This window comes from Cuculus canorus, chromosome 4 (assembly GCF_017976375.1).
Source record: "Cuculus canorus isolate bCucCan1 chromosome 4, bCucCan1.pri, whole genome shotgun sequence".
NCBI lineage: Eukaryota > Metazoa > Chordata > Aves > Cuculiformes > Cuculidae > Cuculus > Cuculus canorus.
The window spans coordinates 10,280,588-10,302,419 of NC_071404.1; the positions used below are offsets into that span (position 1 = coordinate 10,280,588).

Consider the following 21,832-nt stretch of genomic DNA (forward strand, 5'->3'; position numbering starts at 1 on the left):
AGAGTGTGTTTGCCCTGTTAGTATTTGTAGGGAGAACAGCTCTTCCTTAAAGGTTTCTAAAGGGATTCTGTTCTCCTTCCACCAGTTTTAACCAATGCAAGTTAGTGGATTAAATATCAACACTTAGTGGCTCTGACCACGTACAAACCCAGTGGTCTCTAGTAGTGAAAACCAAGCAGATTTCTGAGAGTATAATCCATTTTGCAGACATTCCTTTATCAACACCATCACAAAATAAAAGTGTATAGATTTAATATTCCTTGATTAAAAGCCGTGATGATGTGGTTCTTTTAAAAAATGTCTTTCTTTTCCACAGGGCTGATCTGGGAGGGTGAAGAACATCCCCAATAATTACCAGTGTGTGATAAAGTTGGTACAATGGTGCAATAATCACTTGTCACAGTAGCAGAGACTGCTGTAAGCACCTCCCAGAGAAGAAGTACATCCTGCAGGTAAACACACCCTGGGGCTCGGTACAGGAGCACAGCTGCAGGCTGAGCTCATCTACACACAGCATCACCTCTCTCTTCCTCAGTTCACTTCTCCTGGCATTTAAGTTCATCCAGGGAAATGGGTTCCACAGAGTGCACAGCAGGATGCTCAGAATACTAGTATTTATCACAGTTATTTATCTTTAGATAGATACAAGTAACTTTTTAATATGAAATGATGTTAGGCTGCCTGTGTTGTAGCTGAACCCAAACTCATCCATGTCAAGAAAAATAACACCAACAAAGGTCAGCAAAAGCTTTACTTCTTTAAGTTAGATGCAAGTTAAATTAACTTTATAAGTTTTTTTCTTCCATCCTAAGACATACATTAAGAAATTAGTATTTATGATTGAAACTTGTCTATAAATGCCAAATGGAAAACTGTCCTCATCACAGATTGGGGTGGGGCAGCTTTTTATTCTGCTTTAATCTGATAAAACTTATTTTGAAACGCATCTGGGTTTTTGCACAAGTCACTCAGGATCCAGGCTCTGCATAGCGATGCACTGTAGAGTTTCTACTGGCCAAACCCTGCTCTTTTCAGAAGATAAATAAACAGCCTCGGTGGGTGGGTACTGGTTGGGCAGAGAGAGGATGGCTCTGAAGGAGGAGTCATCCTCCTAATTGCAGTGCAGAATCTGCAGGAAAAGTTAAAAAAGTTAAAGCATTTTTTTTTGCACCTCTCCTGGGCAGAGTGCACTCATGGAGCTGGAGGAAGAGCTCACCAGAGCAACAGAGAGGCGTACATCCTCCCGACACCTGCTTGCTGCAAGGGAAAACCCTTCCTTTCTTCTCCCACCAGGAAATAGGCCAAACCTCCACATCTCCACAAAAAGAACTTCACAATGACTTCATCTCTCCAGAGCCTTTTCCACAGAGGAAAAGACCTACCAGCCCTGTAATCTTGTCCTTTTTTTTCCCAAGGGTAATTGCAGAGAAAACAGCTAAACTGAGCAGTGGCATCTCCCCACCATCATGACAGGCAGCAGCAAAGCTGCCAGTGTTTGATCTTGCAGCAAGCAGTGTGCTTTGTGTCATTGCGTTGTGATCACAGATGCGGTTGTGCACAGGCGCATGAACGCTTGTACACACACAAAACACATACCCCAGCACTCAGATTAAAAAACTCAATAAAAATAGAATCCCTTTTACCCGCAGGTGCTAGAGGCACCAGGAGCGCTGTGCTGGCTGCTCCAGAGCAGGTGAATCGTGTCCCTAAAGGAATGTCACAGCCACAATTGTCACTGCAGGTCGAGTCAGCCGCAGCAGGGTTGGACTGCAGCGTGCTTGGGGGAGGGTGGGTGGCCGCTCAAACCAGCCCCCAAACCAACACCTGAAACAGTTGTGCCACTGCCTACCCCGCAGTAGGGAAAGGGGCCGTACCTGAAAACACCACCTTAAATTGGGCTGCGTTTGAGGGAGAGTGGCACAGGCAGGACACTGCACAGGCAGTGTCATTTTTCTTTCCTGGTATAATAGCCCCCAGCTGTAATAACTGAAAAAGTAAAAACAAATAAACCCTTTTTATTTCCACTCAAGATTATTCGAGTAATTTTTATTGAAAATATAAGATCTACAAAGCCATGGATACCCAGCGTGGAAGAACTCATTAAGTTAGCACATTCATCTTTAAAAGGAAAATTTCAGGTTGACCTAAGGTACAATAATGATCAATTTAAAATCTTGTTTTTCCCTCTGTAAGTTTAAAATCTCTTTTCATTAGGAGGTTCTGTGCAAGAGCTGCTTGTCATGAAAGGAAACACTTTACAATTCATGAATGTGTTCATTATAGAATAAATGAACAGCAACAATATACTAGCCTTTTTTTTTCCTGTTAACAGTCGTGTGTTAAAGTAAACTCTTATTTTTTTTTTTCCATGATTTGGAAATTAGTTACATATGCACCAAAGGAGCTAGTAATTTCTGCTGCTTGTCAGCTACACACAATGAGTATATTGCTGTGTGCTTTCCCCAACAACGAGGATTTTAGTAATATGCAAGGTGTATAGAACATAATACCAAAACCTGCATCACAGAAAAGGTTAATTGTTTTCTTGTTCAGCTGCCAAAGTTTATAACCTTAGGCCCCTCCCCAGAGCCAAAATAGGGGTGGCCATCCATTAGGTTATGTAAATTAAACATAGACGTTTTCCTTGTTGGCAAGTTCCAAGCAGTAAGCGAGAGTGCAAACAAGGATCTGTAAGCTGCCACAAAATGGATTCGTATTTCTACTCTGTGTTGTAAGAGCCAAAGGGAGGACACATATGTCAGATGTCAAAAGAACAACTGAATCTTTGTTTTTGATCATGATGGTCAGTCTGTCATGAGGTCTTGTAGCCGAATGCTAAAAATGGCACCACACTTGGACATCCCATAGCCTTACACAGTATGTTTGTGTTTCCCTGGCCGCCGAGTGCTGGTCTCACAGAGACCCCGACTTTATAAGCTAACAAAATAAAGATTCGAGTGCTGAAGAATCCAAGGGAGGGCTTACACCAAGACAGTTAACCCTCGCACCAAAACCTAATGTTATGATTTTACTTAAAGCCACACTGAATCAGTTGTGAGAGGGTGGAGATATTATAAATACACCTCTCTGCTTCATCCAGAGGAAGGTGGACAACTGACCATTCAAACAGAGGGTCTGGAAACAAAGCTTAGTTGTCCTTTAAACAATGAGAAGGAGAGGCATACATAAATGGTCACCAAGGCACAATATGACAAAGGTGAAGAGTCCCTGAGACTCTGGTCTGGGTCTGTACCATTCCCCTCCCTATACAAGTAAATGAGAACATTTAGGAAAATATAATACAAAATCTCTTACAGGAAATATAGACTACACTTGCTAAAATCACTTCCTAAAAGTGTTTATAGCTTTTTTCTTTTTCTTCTTTTTTTTTTCTTTTTTTTTTTTCCTTTTTTTTTTTTTTAATTTATTTTTTTTAATAAGACCTTCTTTAAACAGATAATGCAAAGACTGGTCCATTTTTTTCTTACCCAGCAAGCCAAGCTCTAATGACTTCACTAAGCAGAAGTTGTATTAAAATACATCTCCATAGTATTGCTATGATTTGGGTAAATATGTTCTGAACAGCTTGATGAGTACTAAATAAACTTTGCTGTTTTACAGCATACATTTTCATTTTTTTGCACTTTTTAAAGAATAGAAAATGCAATTATAGTGTGCAAAAGAAAAAAAAAGATTAATTATCTTCTAGCTGAATACTGTAATTTTAAGCCATGCCTTCCATAAAAATGTATTGACATGTGTAAATAGAAGAAAAGAAAAGAAAAAAAAATAAGCAAACAGATTTCATTTCCTTGCAAGGCAAGATAAACTATCACAAACTGGATCACTTGAGTTTGTACTCTTCAGACAAAGAAATGAAAAAAACCAACCCAAAAAAGCCACTGAAATGCTTCAAGTGTCATCCGTTCCATGGTAACAGGTTAAAATTGCAGTGTTGCTTTCTACTATGCCCGTTAAACATGGACAGAATGATTTGCTGCTGGTTGGATATTGAATACAAAAAAAGCAAAAGAAAGTTGAGATCATCCCACATGAAGTCATTATTAGAGCTGGCTTTTCCCCCGTTTTGAAGTACAGTAGTGACTTGTAAGTGTGACCTTTTCTAAAGATCATCTGAGATTTGAAGATTTATTTGCCTGCTTCACTCAAACAACAACTGCTGAAAGAATTTACTCTATCGAGCCCGCTATGCAGCGTTCAAAATGTTCTGGGTTTTTTTTTGTTTTCCCCTCCATGAAAAAATACCACAAGAACTGGTTCTAGCTTTTTGTATCTCCAAATCACTAACAGATTGTAGATCCCACTTATTCTTCCATGTTTGAAAATGGTTTCTGCAAAATCAAAATAACTGTCAAACTCCCTTACGCCATGCTTCCAACAGTTTCAATTTAATACTTCTTGAATGGAATGACATAGTTTATTTTCTTTAATTTGCAGTATGGCTACATCAAGCTAGCTTTAAGTCACAACTGTACCTAACCACAGTTCTCTGCAGCAAACCCATGATTTAGAATATCTAATATTGTGGTTACAGTGCAGGGAACCGTGGGTAAGAAACCTCCATGTCAGAGTACTGTGGCTGGGGTTTCCCGGAAGAGTGGCAGTTGACACCTCTGGAATATTCATATATAAGTGCTTCAGTCAGATGGTCCTGAGTTGAACGGGTAACTCAGGCACTATGAGAGCCTGGCATTCAGTCTGCGGGAATGTGTGTAACCTCCGTCACTCGAACCGCTTTGCAAACTGTAGTGGTCTTCAGCATCGCTGGCACTTCCAATACTGTCCATTTCACCTGGAGTAAACTCCATTCCTTCAATGTCTACTTCTAAAGAAAACATAAGAAGGCACATTTTCAGAACGACAGCAGTTGTAGCAAGTAATCACGGGCCAGTATCGCTGTGTCAATCTGTTCAGGTGAAACCTGAATCAGACTTCATTTTCTGTAATTAAAAGAACTGGAACAGTAATTCCCGAGGAAAGGATCATCTTGTCCACCTGAGAATTAAAATCCCTTCCGTCCTCATCCACATAAATATACTGCATGACATCAATACCAAATGCTGTCCCAGAACTGTTCCAACCTGTGCTTAGCCACTGATCTTAAAAAAACACCCCCCCAGCGGCTGCAAGACTGCAGCACTGCTCGTGGCGAGTCCAACCCAGTCAGGTGTCGGCTGGCAGCGACCACGGCGTGGCCATCTGTCACCCTTAACTGCACTATGACCAGCACTCATCTCCCACAGGCCCCAAAAATGTCAGCCTCAGTGTTTGGACACAGGAAACTTCCAATGAGGAATTAAGAAATAGTGACAGGCATCTTGAAGAGCTCTGGCTTAAATGAGAACCAAACGCAGAGGATGTAACTTGGTGATCGTTACATAGAAAATATTTTAAAATTTCACAATGAATTAAGATCAATGAGATCTTTTTTCCCCAAGAAGAAACTATTTTGCCAGCCTTACCAGGAATTCCACTAAAAATTCAGAACATTGTTTAAAAAAACTGGCAAAAACCCATGCAGTATAAATAGCTTTAAAAATCCAAACAGTATTCATAGGTTCAAAATTAGTTAATAAAAAGTTTTCCAAATAATGTAAAAAAGATGAGTTTTTTTATTCTGCAAATCACATAATGGAACAATTTTGCCTGGGTTTTGTTGAAAGCTTGACTTTGATTCTGACTAATGTTTTCTTGCTTCCCTACTTCCCTTTTCCTTCCTGCTCCTGCAACTCCCTTAACGATGTCCTTGTTCAATTACCTTGTTCAGAGTCAGTGGATATTGTTGATCCCATACTGTCAGTGCGGATACGCTCCATGCCCTGCACGGATAGCTGCTCCAATCGGCGCTTGAGGTAGCGGTGCTCCCGCTGTAATTGTTCTTTAATATTTAGAGCTTTTCGGTCCTGTTCTTCCAATTTCTTAAAGGGAGAGAAAAATAGTAAGCTGACAGTTTTTACTCAGGTTAAAGCGTAAGTAACTTAAGACCTTCTCATGAACAGTAATTTTAAAACAATTTAAATATTCTAATTAATTTTAAATTAAATTAAAAATGTTAATGATTTTGTTACCATTCTATAGATCAGTACAATTTAAGCAGGCTAGGCCAGAGCTGATTTTGTTTCCCAATAAGACAGATGGATACAAGTGGAGGGTGGAAACCCTTCAAAGACTCTTTTGCCGCCAGCAGACATTCCTCGGCTAAGACCAAATTATTGTTGCCTTGGTTGTGAGGAATATTTAAATCATTTTTTCAGGCAAAACTGGCATCATCTTTGATAAGTAGAGCGCAGCTCTGGTTTCAGCCAGAATGTAACACCTCTTTAGGTGAAATAAGAGACTCCTTACCATAAGGGAACCATTGCGAGCCTCCTAAGTGCTCCCTTCTCCTACCGCAGAACATGGAAATTTTTACCATTTAAAAAGATTCATTCACAATAAGCAGTATTAATTATATATAGTAGGAGGAATTTACTAACAATCCTTTTTATCCTTGATTTTTTTCTACTTAAACTGTGCAGAGTAACTATGATAATTTTGTGATAACCTTCTAAAATATCAGTTGTGTTAATCCACAGTTGTGTTAAACTATTCAGTGAACAGCCTGTGAAAGGATCCTTCCACACATCTACCTGAAATCTCCCCTCTGCTTGAATAAAAGAAGGTATGAATTTTGGAAATAAAAAGAATGCTTCACACCCAGTAAGACGTGCTGCACTGTTGGTCCAAATGCTGTAACAGAAACAGTACCTTTTAAGATTTCAGCAGAACCCTCTCCCACATCACTGACAGCCATTTAAATAAAATGACTACATAATTAAGGAAGAAAGTGTGATGGGTATGATGGGATCAAAAGCAGGAAGGGCACACCTTATATTGTTTTAAGTAACTCTAACTGATGAAGCAAACTGCAGGTTGTAGCAGTAAAAGCTACTTGTAAGATTCAATTTCTCCGTGAGCTGCATTTACATGACCACCGAGCTTCAGGGGCTGGTCAATAAAGCTGCTGACGATTGCTCCCTGCCGTCCGAATGAACCTATGCCTGCTTCTCAGAGGAAAGCAGGGTGGGACACAGCACAGCAAACCCCAAACAAAACGATTTCAGGGATTTTGCTTTTCCAGTGCAAACTTGAAAGCAAAAGTATTAATCTTTGAGAAAATAATTGACACTATTGAACTGGGCAGCTTCCTGGCTGAATGAAATCTAACTTCTGCAGCCGCGTGTTAAAGCAATACACTAAGATGTGCATCGTACATGGATACGCAATGTTATAATAAGAAGAGGGGTGGGTATATCCATGTACACAACAAGCCAAATGTGCCCAATTGATAGATTTCCTTTTCCTGTATTTTCCTGGCTGCAATCCCAAACAACTATTTTAGGAATGAACTCAGTGACTCATATCTAGGAGGCTCAAAACCATCCAGTCTTTTAGGGCAAGTTTTAATATATGGGGGCGGAGGGGGTATGTGTGAGAGAGAAGTTCAGAACTAATGACTGTGTTAGTAACGGCAGCCAGGCCTTGGCGCGCCTCAGCAGGGCAGTGCAGCGGGGAGGTGGCGGGCCTGACGACGAGAAGCAATTAAGTGGCAACCCAGTTAGGGCAGGTTCAGTTAAAATCTTAGAAAGAAAACTAAACTTCAGTTTCAGTTTTCAGAAAATGAGTACTTGGGATTGTGCCCGATGGAAAGAATCTGTTCCTAGCTTTTCTTATCAGCAGCTGGAATGGTAACGACATGGCTAATCTCTCACACTTGCCACTTGTAAAAACAGGTTTTCAATTTGTATGCATAAGCCCATGACAGGGGGGCAGCCCAAGACAAAAACCACATGCAGTTCCTTTCATGCATGTTAGCCTGAATTATAAACAAGAGGCCAAAATCTCACATGGTAAAAACGGTGGTTGCCCAGCTGGAGTAAACGTGCTTACAAGAGCTGGAGAAGCAGCTCAGTAAACTTGTTTACAAGAATGGTTTTGCTTAAATTAACTTTTAATTCTTCATATGAATTACACCAATTTCTGCAACTGCAGTGAATCTTAATGCTGTACAACAGCAGGCTGTTCTCCAAAAGATTCCAAGAACACTGGCATTTTTCAGCCTCTCCTGACACTTTTCTTGACCTGTTTCCCTATAACACTGAAAAAATGCCAGAGGAATAATTACAGTCCTGGACACAGCAGCAGAAACATGTTCTTTAACTTTGACATTTCAATACCTGTTGGTCTCATTTCTGCATATAACCCTATTCCCCTGAAAACTACACCAGTAAAAATGAGAGTGAAGGTGTCTTTGGAGAAAGAAGACCTGAGAAGTAATTCCCTCTGGATTACCTGCGCAGAGGTACAGCCTGCACTGCTGCTGGAGCACTGGTGAGACTTGGGGTTGGATTTTGTTGGGGTTGGATTTTGTTTTAAACTTGTGACGCTCCTGAAACACTCAACAGGAGCGTCAACTAGCAGGAGACTGCATTTCATTTTTTTATTTCCTCTAAGTGATCGTCAAATGCTCCAGGATCTGGTCATCAAGATGTGGGATGAGGATAAGGCTCACTAGTAGCTATAATCCTTTTGACTCCAATAGTTTTTCTTAATAATGAATGGATCTGGCTTTTTACATTGAAGTGCATGCAGTACAGTGCTATTTCCCTCAGTCCTTACAAATTAAACATATTAATCAAAGAACAGTTTTGATACATATATATTATTTTTTAAAATACAATGTAAATCATTAGTAATCAAGCAGAAATCACAAAATCACCATTTTACGTATCTGAGACTGCAGGGTAAATTGCAGAACACAAAACCTTGATACTGTGATTGAAATCCTTGTGACTAATAAAGGCCAATACATCCAGAAGATCAGACATATGGATATGGATTTTGTGTGAAAATTAGCTTCCTCTATGGATACACATTCTGGAAGATTCTGTCTTAAAAGAAATACAAAATATGGAAGATGTTTTTACCTTGATATGCATCTTAGCTCTTTTCAACAGACTTAGAGTGGTGTGTCTGGTGCTGTCCGGCCCAAGAGGCACAAGCTGTTTTAGCTGTTCCAAATATAACCGGAGTTTAGCCCGCCTGAAATCATTAAAAATGAAGAGCGTTGTAGTAAAGTTGCACCCAAACAGCATATCCTATATGCAAACACCATCTGTTTGCAGGATCTCTGTGCAGAACTCGACTCAACAGTGGCTTCCTTTCCCCTCCCTTTGGCAAGGTTTCAGATCAAAAGGTCACTTGAAATGCAGTAATGCTGCTTGGCACATTCAGACAGTGGTTTCATACCTATATTTCGAAGTGGTTCGCTCAGTCTGATTAGTCCCATCCTCATGAAGGAGGAGTTTGCTCACAGAGCTGAGAAATCCAGGCGAGGCTGCACACTGAATTCATGGCTACGTAAGAAAGGAAAACTGGGACTTTACCTCAACCCTGTGCTTTCTGCAGGCAGAGATGGAGCTGTGGGAGGCAGCAGGGAGGTTGCAGACCCTGTATCCCCTCTTCCCTTTTAGCCTTGTCCAATGCGATAGACAAATTCCGGCTACACAAGGCCAGAGCACCCACACAGTTCTGCACAGCCCCAAGCTGCTTCCAGGCATGCTTTATCAAAAGGAAGGTACTCATACCCCTTCTTCTCCCATCTACTGACCCACAGCACCCCTGGGAAGGAGACATTCCTCTTCTCACCATACAGCCAGGACAACCATTATTATAAACACACAAGAGAAAATACTTCCAGCCACGCTGGGCCCTGCTTTCTCTGTTACCCCTTTGCAAATATTACCACTGCTGCTCTCAGCAATCTCTCCTGTACTCATGACATTATCATATTTCTACAGATAATTCATTTCCAAACTTTGCCTTTGAGGAAGAAGCTGGCAATACTATACTCCATGAAACAGTTGCTCCAACTGTCCCAAATAAGGCCGTGGCAAACCAAAGCACAGTCTGCTAGCGTGTTTCTACAGTTGAACCCCACGGAAAATCTCTCCTGGTTTGAACACATAATTCTTGAACAGGAATCCATACAAAGTCACCTTTCAGTCTGGCAATGAGATGGAAGAAGATGGGGAAGTGCTTATACGAGCACCATCTCTAATGTTTTCCTTTCTGCCAGGCTGTTACAGATTGAACAAAGCCATGACCTGGAGCACGCCCACAACCCCCGCAACGCTGCAGCGGATCACAAGTGTGAGATGAATAATCAGCTTTTTCACATCTGCTCGATGTTGCATGAAAGAAACAAACTTTGCAGGAAATTTAACGCTTGTGGTCAAGAATGAACTTTCTTTTGAACAATCAGTTCAGAAGCAGAATTCAGCGTCAGTGTTTGAAATGCAGCTGAAGAGGATTTAATGTGCACCCAATGACAAATTACACATGTGTAATTGGAATGATTAGTGTAATGTGAAAGCAACCTGAGAATTAATGGGGGAAAAAACCCAAAGCAAAATAAAATCTAATTAAAATACAGTACTGTAACCACCACACACTCACATGCTTAGTTTTGGCTGCCTATAAATGAGCAATGTATTAGGCAGGAATTCAAAGCTTTTCTGTAAAATTCTTAATTCTTTCTTCAAGCCACTTAGGGAAAGAAGAATATTGGTGAAAATGTGATTGTCAAGAGAAAAATGATGACAGATTCTTTGTGTAGGCCTGGTGTTTGTTTTTAAATACAAGGATCTAAATGTAACCATCTAAATGCTTTTATTTAAACAACAGAAACAAAGATTGGGGTAAATATTCACAAAAATAGCCTCATCAGATTGCACTTCTGTGGCTGCGAATATAGACTGGAATCTAATTAAATAGATCCCAGAGGTGAAATATCAGAATTAGGGACTACTGGTATTAATACAGAAAATCCTAATCAAGTAAATTTTAATTTCTGTGTCTGTAATCTCTAGCAACTACCTGGCTGTTTTTATTTTGTTTTAAACAAAAAAAAAAAACCCAAACCAACACTTGTTTCAGGGACTAAATAAAATTAATTCTTTTGTTTTGTAAATGGCCTCTAAACACACATGCAATCATCTGCGTCACAACTTGGATGCAACTCTATTTAGACAGCTGACAAGAAAGCGGGACTGAAGATAAAGGAGGATGTGGCAAGGAAGAGGACGAGAATAGTATCCATTAGCAGACAGAATTAAATATGTTGAAATGAACGATCACTATACTTGAAGCAGTTAAAAGCCTGATGAGGAATAGACAGAACTGTTCATCTGATAGCTACTTAATAATAATCTTGGAAAACATTAATGAAACCAGACTACACATTCAACTTATCTGCTTTTACTATTACCTGAAGACAGTCTGCTTAGCACAGCGAGAAAATAAAGATTTAGTGCACTTCCTTACCATCAACTGGGGAATTAACAGGAATGTTACCAACATCCAGTGGGCACGGCTGTGTGTCTTTTTAAAGTGCTAATTCTTTTATGTTATCTGCCCATCAGGTAAAGCAGGGCTTTACGGAAGTGCCACACAGAACTCATGACTGAAGCCAAGAAGAATATTTTAACTGACCTATGAGAAGAATTAAAAAGAGCTTAATATTAAAAAACATTGCTTTGAGGCATTCTCACCACTAAAACCTAATAGCATTAAATATAACAAATCCACTTGCTAAAAGACCTGCTTGATCTTTTTTTTTAAAGGGATTTTTTCTGTCATTTATTTATTCAGCACATGTGAAACTATTAAAGATTTTAAAGCATAAGTGCAAAGAGCTGTACATAAATACAGGGGTGTTTATGTGGTCAATTCATATATTAGAACACAACAGCATAATCGATGGCATACAACATAAAAGAAAACCAACCCACCACAATTCCCGTGGTACTGGAGTAAGTATCCCCATGGTTTTGATTTTGCACATCTTAGAAAAAAAACTGCAAGAATGTAAGAAAACATTTCAGGCATGTTATGTTAACAGATCACACCAGCAGGAACAGGGGACTCAAACTTCACAGTAGATAAGTTGTTGCGTACAGACTCTGCCAGCACTGATTTCTCTCTTTTTCTACAGGGACCTGACAGCTTTTGCTTCTCCTCCCCTGACTGCGACCGCTGGAGGAGGGAAAGGCACTCACAGAGGTAATCGCAGCCAGAGCTGCTTTGTGTTTTGAAGCTCATGCCTTAAATTCCACCTAGAAAATAAGCAAAAAAAAAAAAAAAAAAAAAAAAAAAAAGTAGCCTGGTCTCAGAGCCACATGGTAACGATCCGTGTGCATGAAATGTGGTTGATGTTGGGTAATTATGCTCTGCTCCAGCTTGGAAACTCGACTATTACACTTTTGCCCACACAAAGCGCGGTGTCAGGCCAGGACACTGGTGCCTACAGAAGCGGGCACTTTTCTCACCTCATGTGGATGCACAGAAATATCCCCCTCGTCAGTGCTACTGAATTTATCAGGGAAGGTGAGGATGTAAATAAATGACTCCAGAATCTGAATCCTCAAAGGTGCAGCTCTCTGCTTTGAGTATGGCCTCATGCATGGGGAGAGGCGCATGGGAGACCTGTCTTTGATTTACCACGTTCCATTCTGCCAGAAGATAAACAGGCTTCATATGTTCAAGACTTCAGTGTTTCCCCACTGCCCTATAAATCTGCATTATAGCTCTTGTAATGCTTAATAAACATTAATTACTAAGCCCACAGACTTAGCCGGCGTTCCACAGCAGTGGCCACATCCAGGAGCAGTCCAGTGGTTTATCACATTCACACAGAGGGGAATGTAACTTGTTGACAACTAACCTGACAGGTACCAGCTGGAATTCCCTTGAACTGGTTTGAATCTATGAAAGCCATGATGGGCAATACTGGCAGGTATTCCAGAACCAGTGACAAAAGAAATCCTGGAGCCCCACAACTGGGAGGGACAAAGCAACAATGCAGTGCTGTTAGGAATTTCCCTGTCACACAAGAACATCCACCAGAAGTTCATCTGAATATCACTGACTGCCTCTAGTCTTCAGAGACTCCAGTTTGCCCCAGTGCTTCGCTATGAAAAGGCAGGAGCAATGCTAGCCAGAAAGGCTATGGTTCACCATTTCTCCAAAAAAGACTGCAATGCAAAAGTAAATTAAGATCTTTGACTCTAATCAATTTTGAAATTGTGCTGAAAGAATCTATTAGATGATTGTCAATAAGCTTCCCCATATGTATGAAATCCCAGATGAAAATCCACTTTATCACACCAAGAAATAGAATACTAAGCTGCAGAGGGGGAAATAAAAATTACAAAAAACGCCCGTTGCTCACACTGGCTAATCTTTATTCCAAGGGAACTGTAACAATTCCAAGCAACTCCTACCACTACTTGATGGGTGGTTGCAAAGGGAACAGAGTATTTTTTAGTAGGGCCAAATGATGTAACAAGAGGTAGTGATCGCGAATTGAGAGGTTCAGGATGGACTTTAGGAATCTAATTTTCACTAGGGCAGTGGTGCACAATCAGAATAAGTTGGCAGAAAGGCTGCAGAACTACCATCCTTGGAAGCTTTTCAAGATCACAGAATCATAGAATGGTTTGGGTTGGAGGGGTCCTTAAAGATCATCCATTTCCAACCCCCCTGCCATGAGCAGGGACACCTCACACTAGATCAAGTTGAGGATCAGGTACACCCAGAGAAAGCCATCACTATTTGGAGGTCCCTCAACAACATTTCTATAAGCATTTAAATGAGAGATTGCCTGTAGAACCATAGCATTCAACAAGATTGCTCCAACTCACGTGAAAGCACACCCCCTCCTGCCATTGTGCGACTTAAACCTGTGCCAGTGTGATCAATACAGCGCTAGAAAGTTTGTGGAGTGACCCAATCTGCCTGCAGTCTTTCCACAAGGCTCTCTGCAGCTTTTTTAGGACCAGCACAGCAGACAGAAAAGTCATGCAGCTGTCAGCAGGCAGTTGTGAAGGCAGCAGTTGCACAGGGTTTTGACAGCAGCGAAGGCGTTTCGTAACCATACACATATAATTTATATATCTATAGACCCTATTTGTGGGAAAGAACAACATCCATCGTTTAAGCCACTGATTTGCACAAAGCCAAATGAAAAGGCAAAACCTTCCTTCGGTGAGTGCATGTGCAAAGCAAGTGTCCAAGTCCTCAGTGTGGCATGCCTCAGAGAAACTAGATGGCTACAAACACTCATGAGACTACAGCGTGACAGTGAAATGAGTGCTTGACGATTCCACCACCTTGGCTGGGCAACCCATGGAGACAAAGCTGTCAGCAGCCTTCTATACATTTACAGCACATGGCATACAACAGGCATTTCCTCAAAGCTACACCCGAAGACATATAAACAACAGTTCCTGCTGCTGACATTCTGCTGCCCATTGCCAGAGATCACTTGCAGAAAGGGTGAAGAGGGCCATGTGCTCATTTGTTTCTCAACAACCACAGGCAAAGGCATAAAAGTCAACTAGACAGAAGTCAAATTCATGACAGTGTTCACCTTGCACATCCTCAAGGTCTCAGTCCATAGCCTCCCCAATCAGAACAATAACTCTCGCACACACCAATTCTCCAGCAGGCTGTAAAAGCGAAGGAGCAACTCCGTCTGCAAAGACTGTCATCCTATAGGTAGTTCTGGAACAGCTCTGGTCCATCCACACCCACTCACTCCTACTAGCAGATTGTCCAGGTAAGACATGGAACCATCTTGGCTATACTGGGAGGCATTCTGGAGCTGCAGCATCTCCAGCTGGCGGGCGGCAAGGCTGGGAAATGGACAAAAAGCCACTATTCCATATTCCTTTACTGTATGCTCTGAATTTCCCTTTGTGCTGGCTCCAGCAGGAGCTGGCTGGGTTAGACCGGGTGTTGTTGCTTCAACACCCACAGCCCAATGTACCTCCAACACCGTAGCACATCACTGAGGCACGTATGGGAATGAAACAATGCTTGCCTCACAGGAAGGGCCTAACTGTGCGCTCTGCAAGATGCTTTTAATACTAAAAATTCTTGCGTGGCTGAACAAGTGTCTGTATTTCAGATGTCCCAAATTTAGTCTACTAAACTAGCTGTGTATACAGGAGGTTGACATACACTCTAATCAACTCCTAAATATACTTGCTTGGTGATGTTCTGAAAAGAAAAGGACACTACAGATCAAACACTCAAATGAGACTGAAAATGCAATCATCACGAGCCACATAGTGAGAACAACAGATTCATTTGAAATAGATGCAAAAATTAAAAATTTGTCATTTCTGTACATCAACCATTTCAGTCCAAAACCCCAACAGCCTCAAACCCTCTCACAAAGGAAATTCAGTACAAATTAATGCAAACACTCCCCCCCCAGAATATAAACCTATTTGAAACGTATCTAGAAGAAGACATATTATTACAAACCGAGCAGAGTTCCTGAAGCATTTCAGATTCTTTCTCTCATGTTTCACATTTTTTTTTCACATTCAAACCTATCCCGCAACGAAGTTAATACACAAAGGTTTAAATATAGAGCAGTTACTAAATTTTTCATTGTTGCATAATGACTATGTAATCTGGCTTAATAACGTATATAGGATAAAGTCAGAGAAGAATGTCTGCACCAAAAATTCACTTCTGGAGTCAAATGCTCTCCAGGTACATTGTGAACCAAAGCAGTCTGGACTGAGCCCACAACTCTGGGTCAGAGGCCTCCGTGGTAAACTAGTGGTTGTGTTTTCTCCCTAAACAAAGGTGATTTTTTATGTCCCTACAAGACACAAAATTCAGCATAAAATACACAAGTGAGCTAACTGCAATTACAAGATGCTGGTGTTTTTACAGACAGACTCTTCACAGTTTTATTTATGAAATGCAAATACCTGCCTACAGGGAGCACTTAAGTTTTAGAACGAATCAGCAAACACAGGAGCTCAGGATCCTTTGTGATATGCACTGGTCAGGATGAACATAGACAGCATCATTATTCATAAACTTCTCATTATGTCAATGTTTTTAAGAAATGCAGATCAGCAGTAAAAACTTCCCTATTGCAACTTTGGGGTTCACCTGTGTAAGGGCCGGTCAAAGGATCGACTTCCGTCTCAACATTTCTTGTCAGGTGCTAAGCCTCTGATGACTGTTAGCCTTTATCGGGGACCCCAAGTCGACTACCGCTGCCGGAAGGAGCACATGCACAAGGGGAGGAGACCTGCCTCCAAAGACAACCATGCCCCAGATAATCCTCTCTTGGCACGTGTGTGGCCTGCCAGGTGGAGTTTGGCATATCTCCACAGGATTGAGGTGGAGCAAAGGCAGGTCTCAAGGAGGAACCAGGTGTACTGACTGGCATAAAAGACAGCTCTGGAGCAGCTGAATTTCGAAGATCCTCCCCACTACGAGATCACATCGATCAAAGACAGAGGCAGAGGAACGCCTTCTGGACCAGAATCCCCAGAGACGTCTGTGGACCTGTGGTGGTAGCTATAAACCCCTTTTTCCTTCCCTTTTCTCCCCATCCTTTTCCTTATTCACTCTATCACAAGCCCGTTTAGGAGCAAAATTAAGAAAGTTCCTGTCTGGATTGAAATTTAACTCCCTTGACTTCTTGAATTATTGCTTTTTTGCACTCCGAGATCATAGCAGAAACGAATCACCACGCGTCAGCTTATGAGTGGACTGTGACAACCTGTCACCAAGGTAAAACCAGAGAGAGAAACTCTGCCTGCTTTCTGGCTCCAACATCAGCCCTTTTTTTTACTAGATCTTGACACAAATCAAGATCTCTTAAGGGCTTCAGCTCTTTCTATTTTGTGCACAGTCACACTCTTGAACAATGCCAGAATTTTGCTGCAAATGGCTGTAAAGGTACTGAAAATTAAATCTGTTCGTATTAGTTCATATATTCCTGGATATCATGGCCATATGTATAATGTAGGCACACATGTAATTACAAACCCCACACTGCTTAGTAGAAGTTGGTGCTCAAGCGCTCTTGCCTCGCTCCTCCTTGAGCTAACACTTTTCTTAATATAAGTGTCAGCAATGATATGTTTACAGCTCTACAATACTTTTTATAAGCTAGCAAAGATGAACCTGTACTCATTAAAATACAGTTGTTTACAAAGGCATTTAAAGATATTAACTTCCATTGTAAGAAATCATGGAAGTTCAATCACATAACAATGAAGAATAAAGAAACCTATTTAGTAATGGTCCGGACAGTGTATCTTTAGCAAAACATTAAATACAGTGGAAGATAACAACCCTCCACTGACGTATAAAATCCTGCCTCTTCTGTATTTATCTCAGTCAGAAACAGTTGCAATACTTTCTGCTCTACAAAGGATAGCTCAAACAGGTTTTTTTTCCCCAAAAGGGGCTCTAGCTCATACTCAAGCTGCACAATCTATTTCAACCACACAAATTTGTTTCAGTGAAAAGGAAAGAAAACCCCTTTAGTATTAAAGCACTGTACCACAGCAAGGCACCCAGTGTGCCGATTGCTACGAGATGTGTGAAATGCTTGCTCACAGTTGAGTACCTCAGAGTCAAACCCAGAAAATTCAGTAGCGTCCTTACAGCAAACCGCTTGGCTTTTTATTATCCAAGAAAAGATCAGCAATACACAAGCGTTCTGCAATAGATGCTACTTTTTTTTTCCATATTAAGAACAAAATCCTAAAGTTTATGCTTCCGCTGAAGACTCATCCAAGGTTTGTTCCACGCAGTACTTTTTGCCTGTCTCACACCTCAGAGGCCTCTGCAATTACATTCAGCAGCACAGCCAGAGCAGGCGCTGTAGCAACTAACAGGCAGCAAAAGCTGCGACTGCCTAATTGCAGTTATTGTTAGTGAATTAAATGCAACAGCCCTACAATCAGTGCAACCACCTGCTTTATTTATTAGACTTCAAAATTAACTGGGAGTTTCAGCCTCTCTATGCATTTCCAGTGTGCTGAATACTTTTGTGCATCTGTTTTGCAAAACTGAAATCATCCAGAAAGCTTTAACAACCAGGCAGCTGGTGGTCTTGGGGTAGGTACCTCTGAAACATCCAAACAAGACATCAACTGTCTACCAAGGCAATGGCTGCAAGCCTATCTCACCATCAAAGAGCTTCCAAAAAGTCAGTGCTGCTACAAACTCAGTCATTTGCAAGTTTTCAGGCGAATACTGCTCAGGAATGTCTGGTGCTGTTCCTAATACTAAGGAAGACAGAAGGAAACCTCTGCTGCCTGTTACACAGCTTACTATTTCAATGTTTTATGCATTTTATCACTCTGAAATTTAAGTTCTCTATTTCACTAAATATAGATGCACACTGCAGTGCTCACAGTGCATTTCATTTGCTTTCACTTATTGTCTCTCCAGCCCACAACTCCACACTCTGTTTGCCTTTTTACCTTTCCAAAGTTGTGGCTTGTTCACATTATAGAACGTATGGATGAAACTAGAACTTATTCCTCCATCTTTCAGCAAACATAATTTAAGGGAAGGATCTGCAGTGCCACAAACGTAAGCATTTTTGCCAGCTAAGCCTCTTGGCAGCAGTATGCAGGTTAGCTGGGATGCAAGCTGGAGACAGGTGAATACTGGTTGGTCTGTGAGAGGGAAGCTGTTGCCTCTCAAAAGAGGGGATGCCTGGCAGATGCTGCTCCCCATGTTTTCCTCCTCCTCTCTCCCTCCCTTCCCCATCCCTCCAGTAGCTCCCTGCTGTATGCAATGACAGCTGCCTGCCCTAAACTATAAGCACTGAGCTACATCATCATTTCTTCATCTCTCAAAATATGCCTGCAAGCCAATTTTGATGCTCCTTCTGCTCTGGTTCCCACCAGAGGGTGAGCTGTGGTGGCCCATGTACTGTCCCAAGCCAGGGGCAGCAGCTCAGGAAACGGCAGCAACTCCCGAGGCTTGCTTTGGGCTGGAATGACCCTGTAATGCAACCTGGACAAGGCCGGCATGAGGGATCTGACTGGAGACTCAGCAGCTGATGGACAGCTAGATTGCCCACCTGCCGTCCCTTCAGGAGCGTATCTGGCAGGAGAAGCCGACAGACTGCTGAAGGTCCACTTGACTCTAGCCAGCAGAGGAAACAAAAGCCTTGTGGCACAGTTAGTGCCTGCTGCCATACTGTCCATCAACCTCATCCTACTCAAGTTCTCCTTCTGCCTCCTCTGACAACACGGGCTGTCAGAGGGACGTGTGAGGTGTGACACACGTGTCACCCATGCCAGTGCTACCCCACTGCACACTCACCCATGTGCCTGAACTGCCTGTAGACCAAGCTTGCAAGATGACAAAACCAAAATATAGTGATCGGTTTCCAACAAGTCCTCTTCCTTCACGGGCTCATCATGCCAGGCACTCGGAGAAGCAGTTTTGCAAGGCAATGCACAGGTAGGACCATGTCTGCAAGGACTCCAGGGCAGCTGGGACACCAGTAGCTCTGACCAGTATCTAAGTGCTGGGAATCATGGCCTCAGGCTCCACAGTATTAAGGGCCAGAGGACAGACATCTAACCAGCCTCATCTCCTTTCTTTCCCAGCACCTCCCTGCAGTCAGGCTTGTCCTTACAGCTTTCCCCAGGCTTCAGCCATCCCACTGTCTTAAGCTGCTCTTATTTGAAGAGCAGCCATGAAAGGCTTAACAGCCCTTCATTGTCTCAGGTCTTGGCTATAAGTAACAGCAACACACAGAAATCTGAGATGTGCTTCACAGGAAATGTCAATAGGAATTTACAAGCTACACAGGGATTCCCAAAAGCATCACAACCAAACATAATGGCATCTGGATACCATTTGTCTTCCCAGGATGGCAACCACCTAAAATTTACATGTATAAGATTCTCCATCCTTTGACCAGAAGCAATAAAATTTCTGACCTTGCAAGAATCTGAGGCAACAGAAACAAAACATTATTGAAACAGCTGAAATGCCCTGCCATACATTTTTTGCCCTTGTGTTCTTTCCCTCTGAAAAAAAAAGAAAAGAGGTATCAATGCATACTTTCACAGTTCAGCCTTTAGGTTGTGCTCATCTATAAAACAGAGTTTTCTGTATTTTAAACCTTTAAAGCCAATGTCAGACAAATATGAACAATTCTTACACCTATAGAAAAGGAATTTCTGTTTCAGGTGTCTTCTATTTTTAGCCCTGTTATCTACTGATTGTCTTTTAACATTTACCTTTCAATCACTTTTAAGCAATGGCAAGAGAGGTACCACCTAACACCACAACCTCAGAACCACACAGTACCTACCTAAAATACAGGGGAAGTACACGAGGGACAGAAATACCACTGTACACACTTGAAAAAGAGTCCACAAAAGAATAACCAGCCACGATTTTAATATACTTATTAAATACTAATTCATCCAGCCCTCCGCCCATTTGTTTCACACATTAAAATGCACACACTGCAACTTAGTAGTTCTCTTAAATTAGATCTCTCAAACCCATCTGTCTTACTGGCACTCAAGTTTCTTACTGGCGCTGAAGTTTCTTAGATAGCGCTGCAGGGAGAGAGAAGATTTTAAGTTGTCTGTTACCTCAGAACAGTGTCAGACTCACTTAGATAAGGAAGTGCCACTTCAAGATCATGCCATTCCAGTATCAAGCGGTTTTAATTCCCACTTGAAGATACATGGATGTACACAGATTTACAGCACATATACTGCCCACTGAAACCCCAAGTGTGGATTAGGACTCGCCACCACTTAGATGAGAGCAGTAACGCTTTGGTCCTCGACAGCGATGGAACACCGCAAAGCAAATGTGCACAGCAAATCCAAACCCACATCAGTCTGCAGTTCTGTTTTCATTTGCCACCTTTCACCACACTCTTACAAGTAATTTGTTGAGGACTGCAGAACTTGGGTCAAAGACAATGGCATTTATTTAAACAAGGAAAAGCTGCGTAACAACAGGTTTGCACTGGGATTACACACAGAGGGGAACAAGACGGTAACTAATTTTCCACAAATGAACCATTCACCAAAAGGTAGTTGAAGAGGATGCAGTCAGTCTCCCCCACAAGTGGATGTCCCTCTCACGTGGTGCTTATGGCACCAGGTGCAGCGTGGCTCTGTGCCACAAGCTGCCACACAAGCTACACGTTTATCGGCTGACAACACCCCACAGCAAGCCACGGCTCACAAACCAGCTCAGGGCTTGAAACGGGCTTTAATTATCAGACTGTTTCCCCACATCAAAATGCTAAGCAAGAACATCGTGTCTCAGGACAGCTGCCAACAGGAAGGATCTTAAAAAAAAAAATGTAGGCAGATGAAGACTACAATGCTTAGAGAAGCCTAGAGAAGTTGAGCTGTAGCACAGCACTAAGTGGACTGAGCATGGTACGAGGCCTAGTGAGCTTTTTCTGCCTAATTTTAAACCTCCCTTTAGACTTAGTTATTTTATACATGTCAAATAAGGGGCGAAATGTGTTCAAGGTTTATTTTTTTTTACACCACTCTACGACGCTGAATTAAAGGAGGCGAGTCAAGCTGAATTACTTTAGCCAAATGAAAAACATGCATTGCCATCATACACTGAGCATGAGACCCCAGGATGGCAGACAGCAGGAATCAAGCAACCTTCTCCTGCATCAGGTTAAACAAAGAGTGTGAGGCATTAATATCTGCAACACCAGATACCTGTGACTGTGTCCACTGTACTTCTACATCCAAACGCCAAGTGAATACCAAGTGTCCAATTTAACTACCCTGGCAAATGCTGCAGGGACTCCATGTTCCCACGTGTGCAAGGCACCAAAATAAGCAACAGCAACTCACACCACAGTTTAAAAACCTAATCAGAGTTAATGCAACTGTATCTCCACTTGAGCACCTAAACAATCACT

General features: G+C 41.8%; 1 protein-coding gene across 3 annotated transcripts in view; it reads right to left on the reverse strand.

Annotated features, from left to right (window-relative positions):
* Nucleotides 1-2,030: 2,030 nt before the first annotated feature.
* MXD4 (MAX dimerization protein 4) overlaps nt 2,031-21,832 on the reverse strand; it is a 39,855-nt gene continuing 20,053 nt past the window's right edge. For all 3 annotated transcript variants that reach the window (XM_054065037.1, XM_009558234.2, XM_054065036.1), the window contains exons 4-6: nt 8,988-9,102; nt 5,780-5,939; nt 2,031-4,846 (exon numbers count right to left, since the gene is read on the reverse strand). In XM_054065037.1, coding sequence (XP_053921012.1) covers nt 4,698-4,846; nt 5,780-5,939; nt 8,988-9,102 — 424 coding nt within the window. In that variant the 3' untranslated portion in view covers nt 2,031-4,697. The remainder of the gene's footprint in view (nt 4,847-5,779; nt 5,940-8,987; nt 9,103-21,832) is intronic.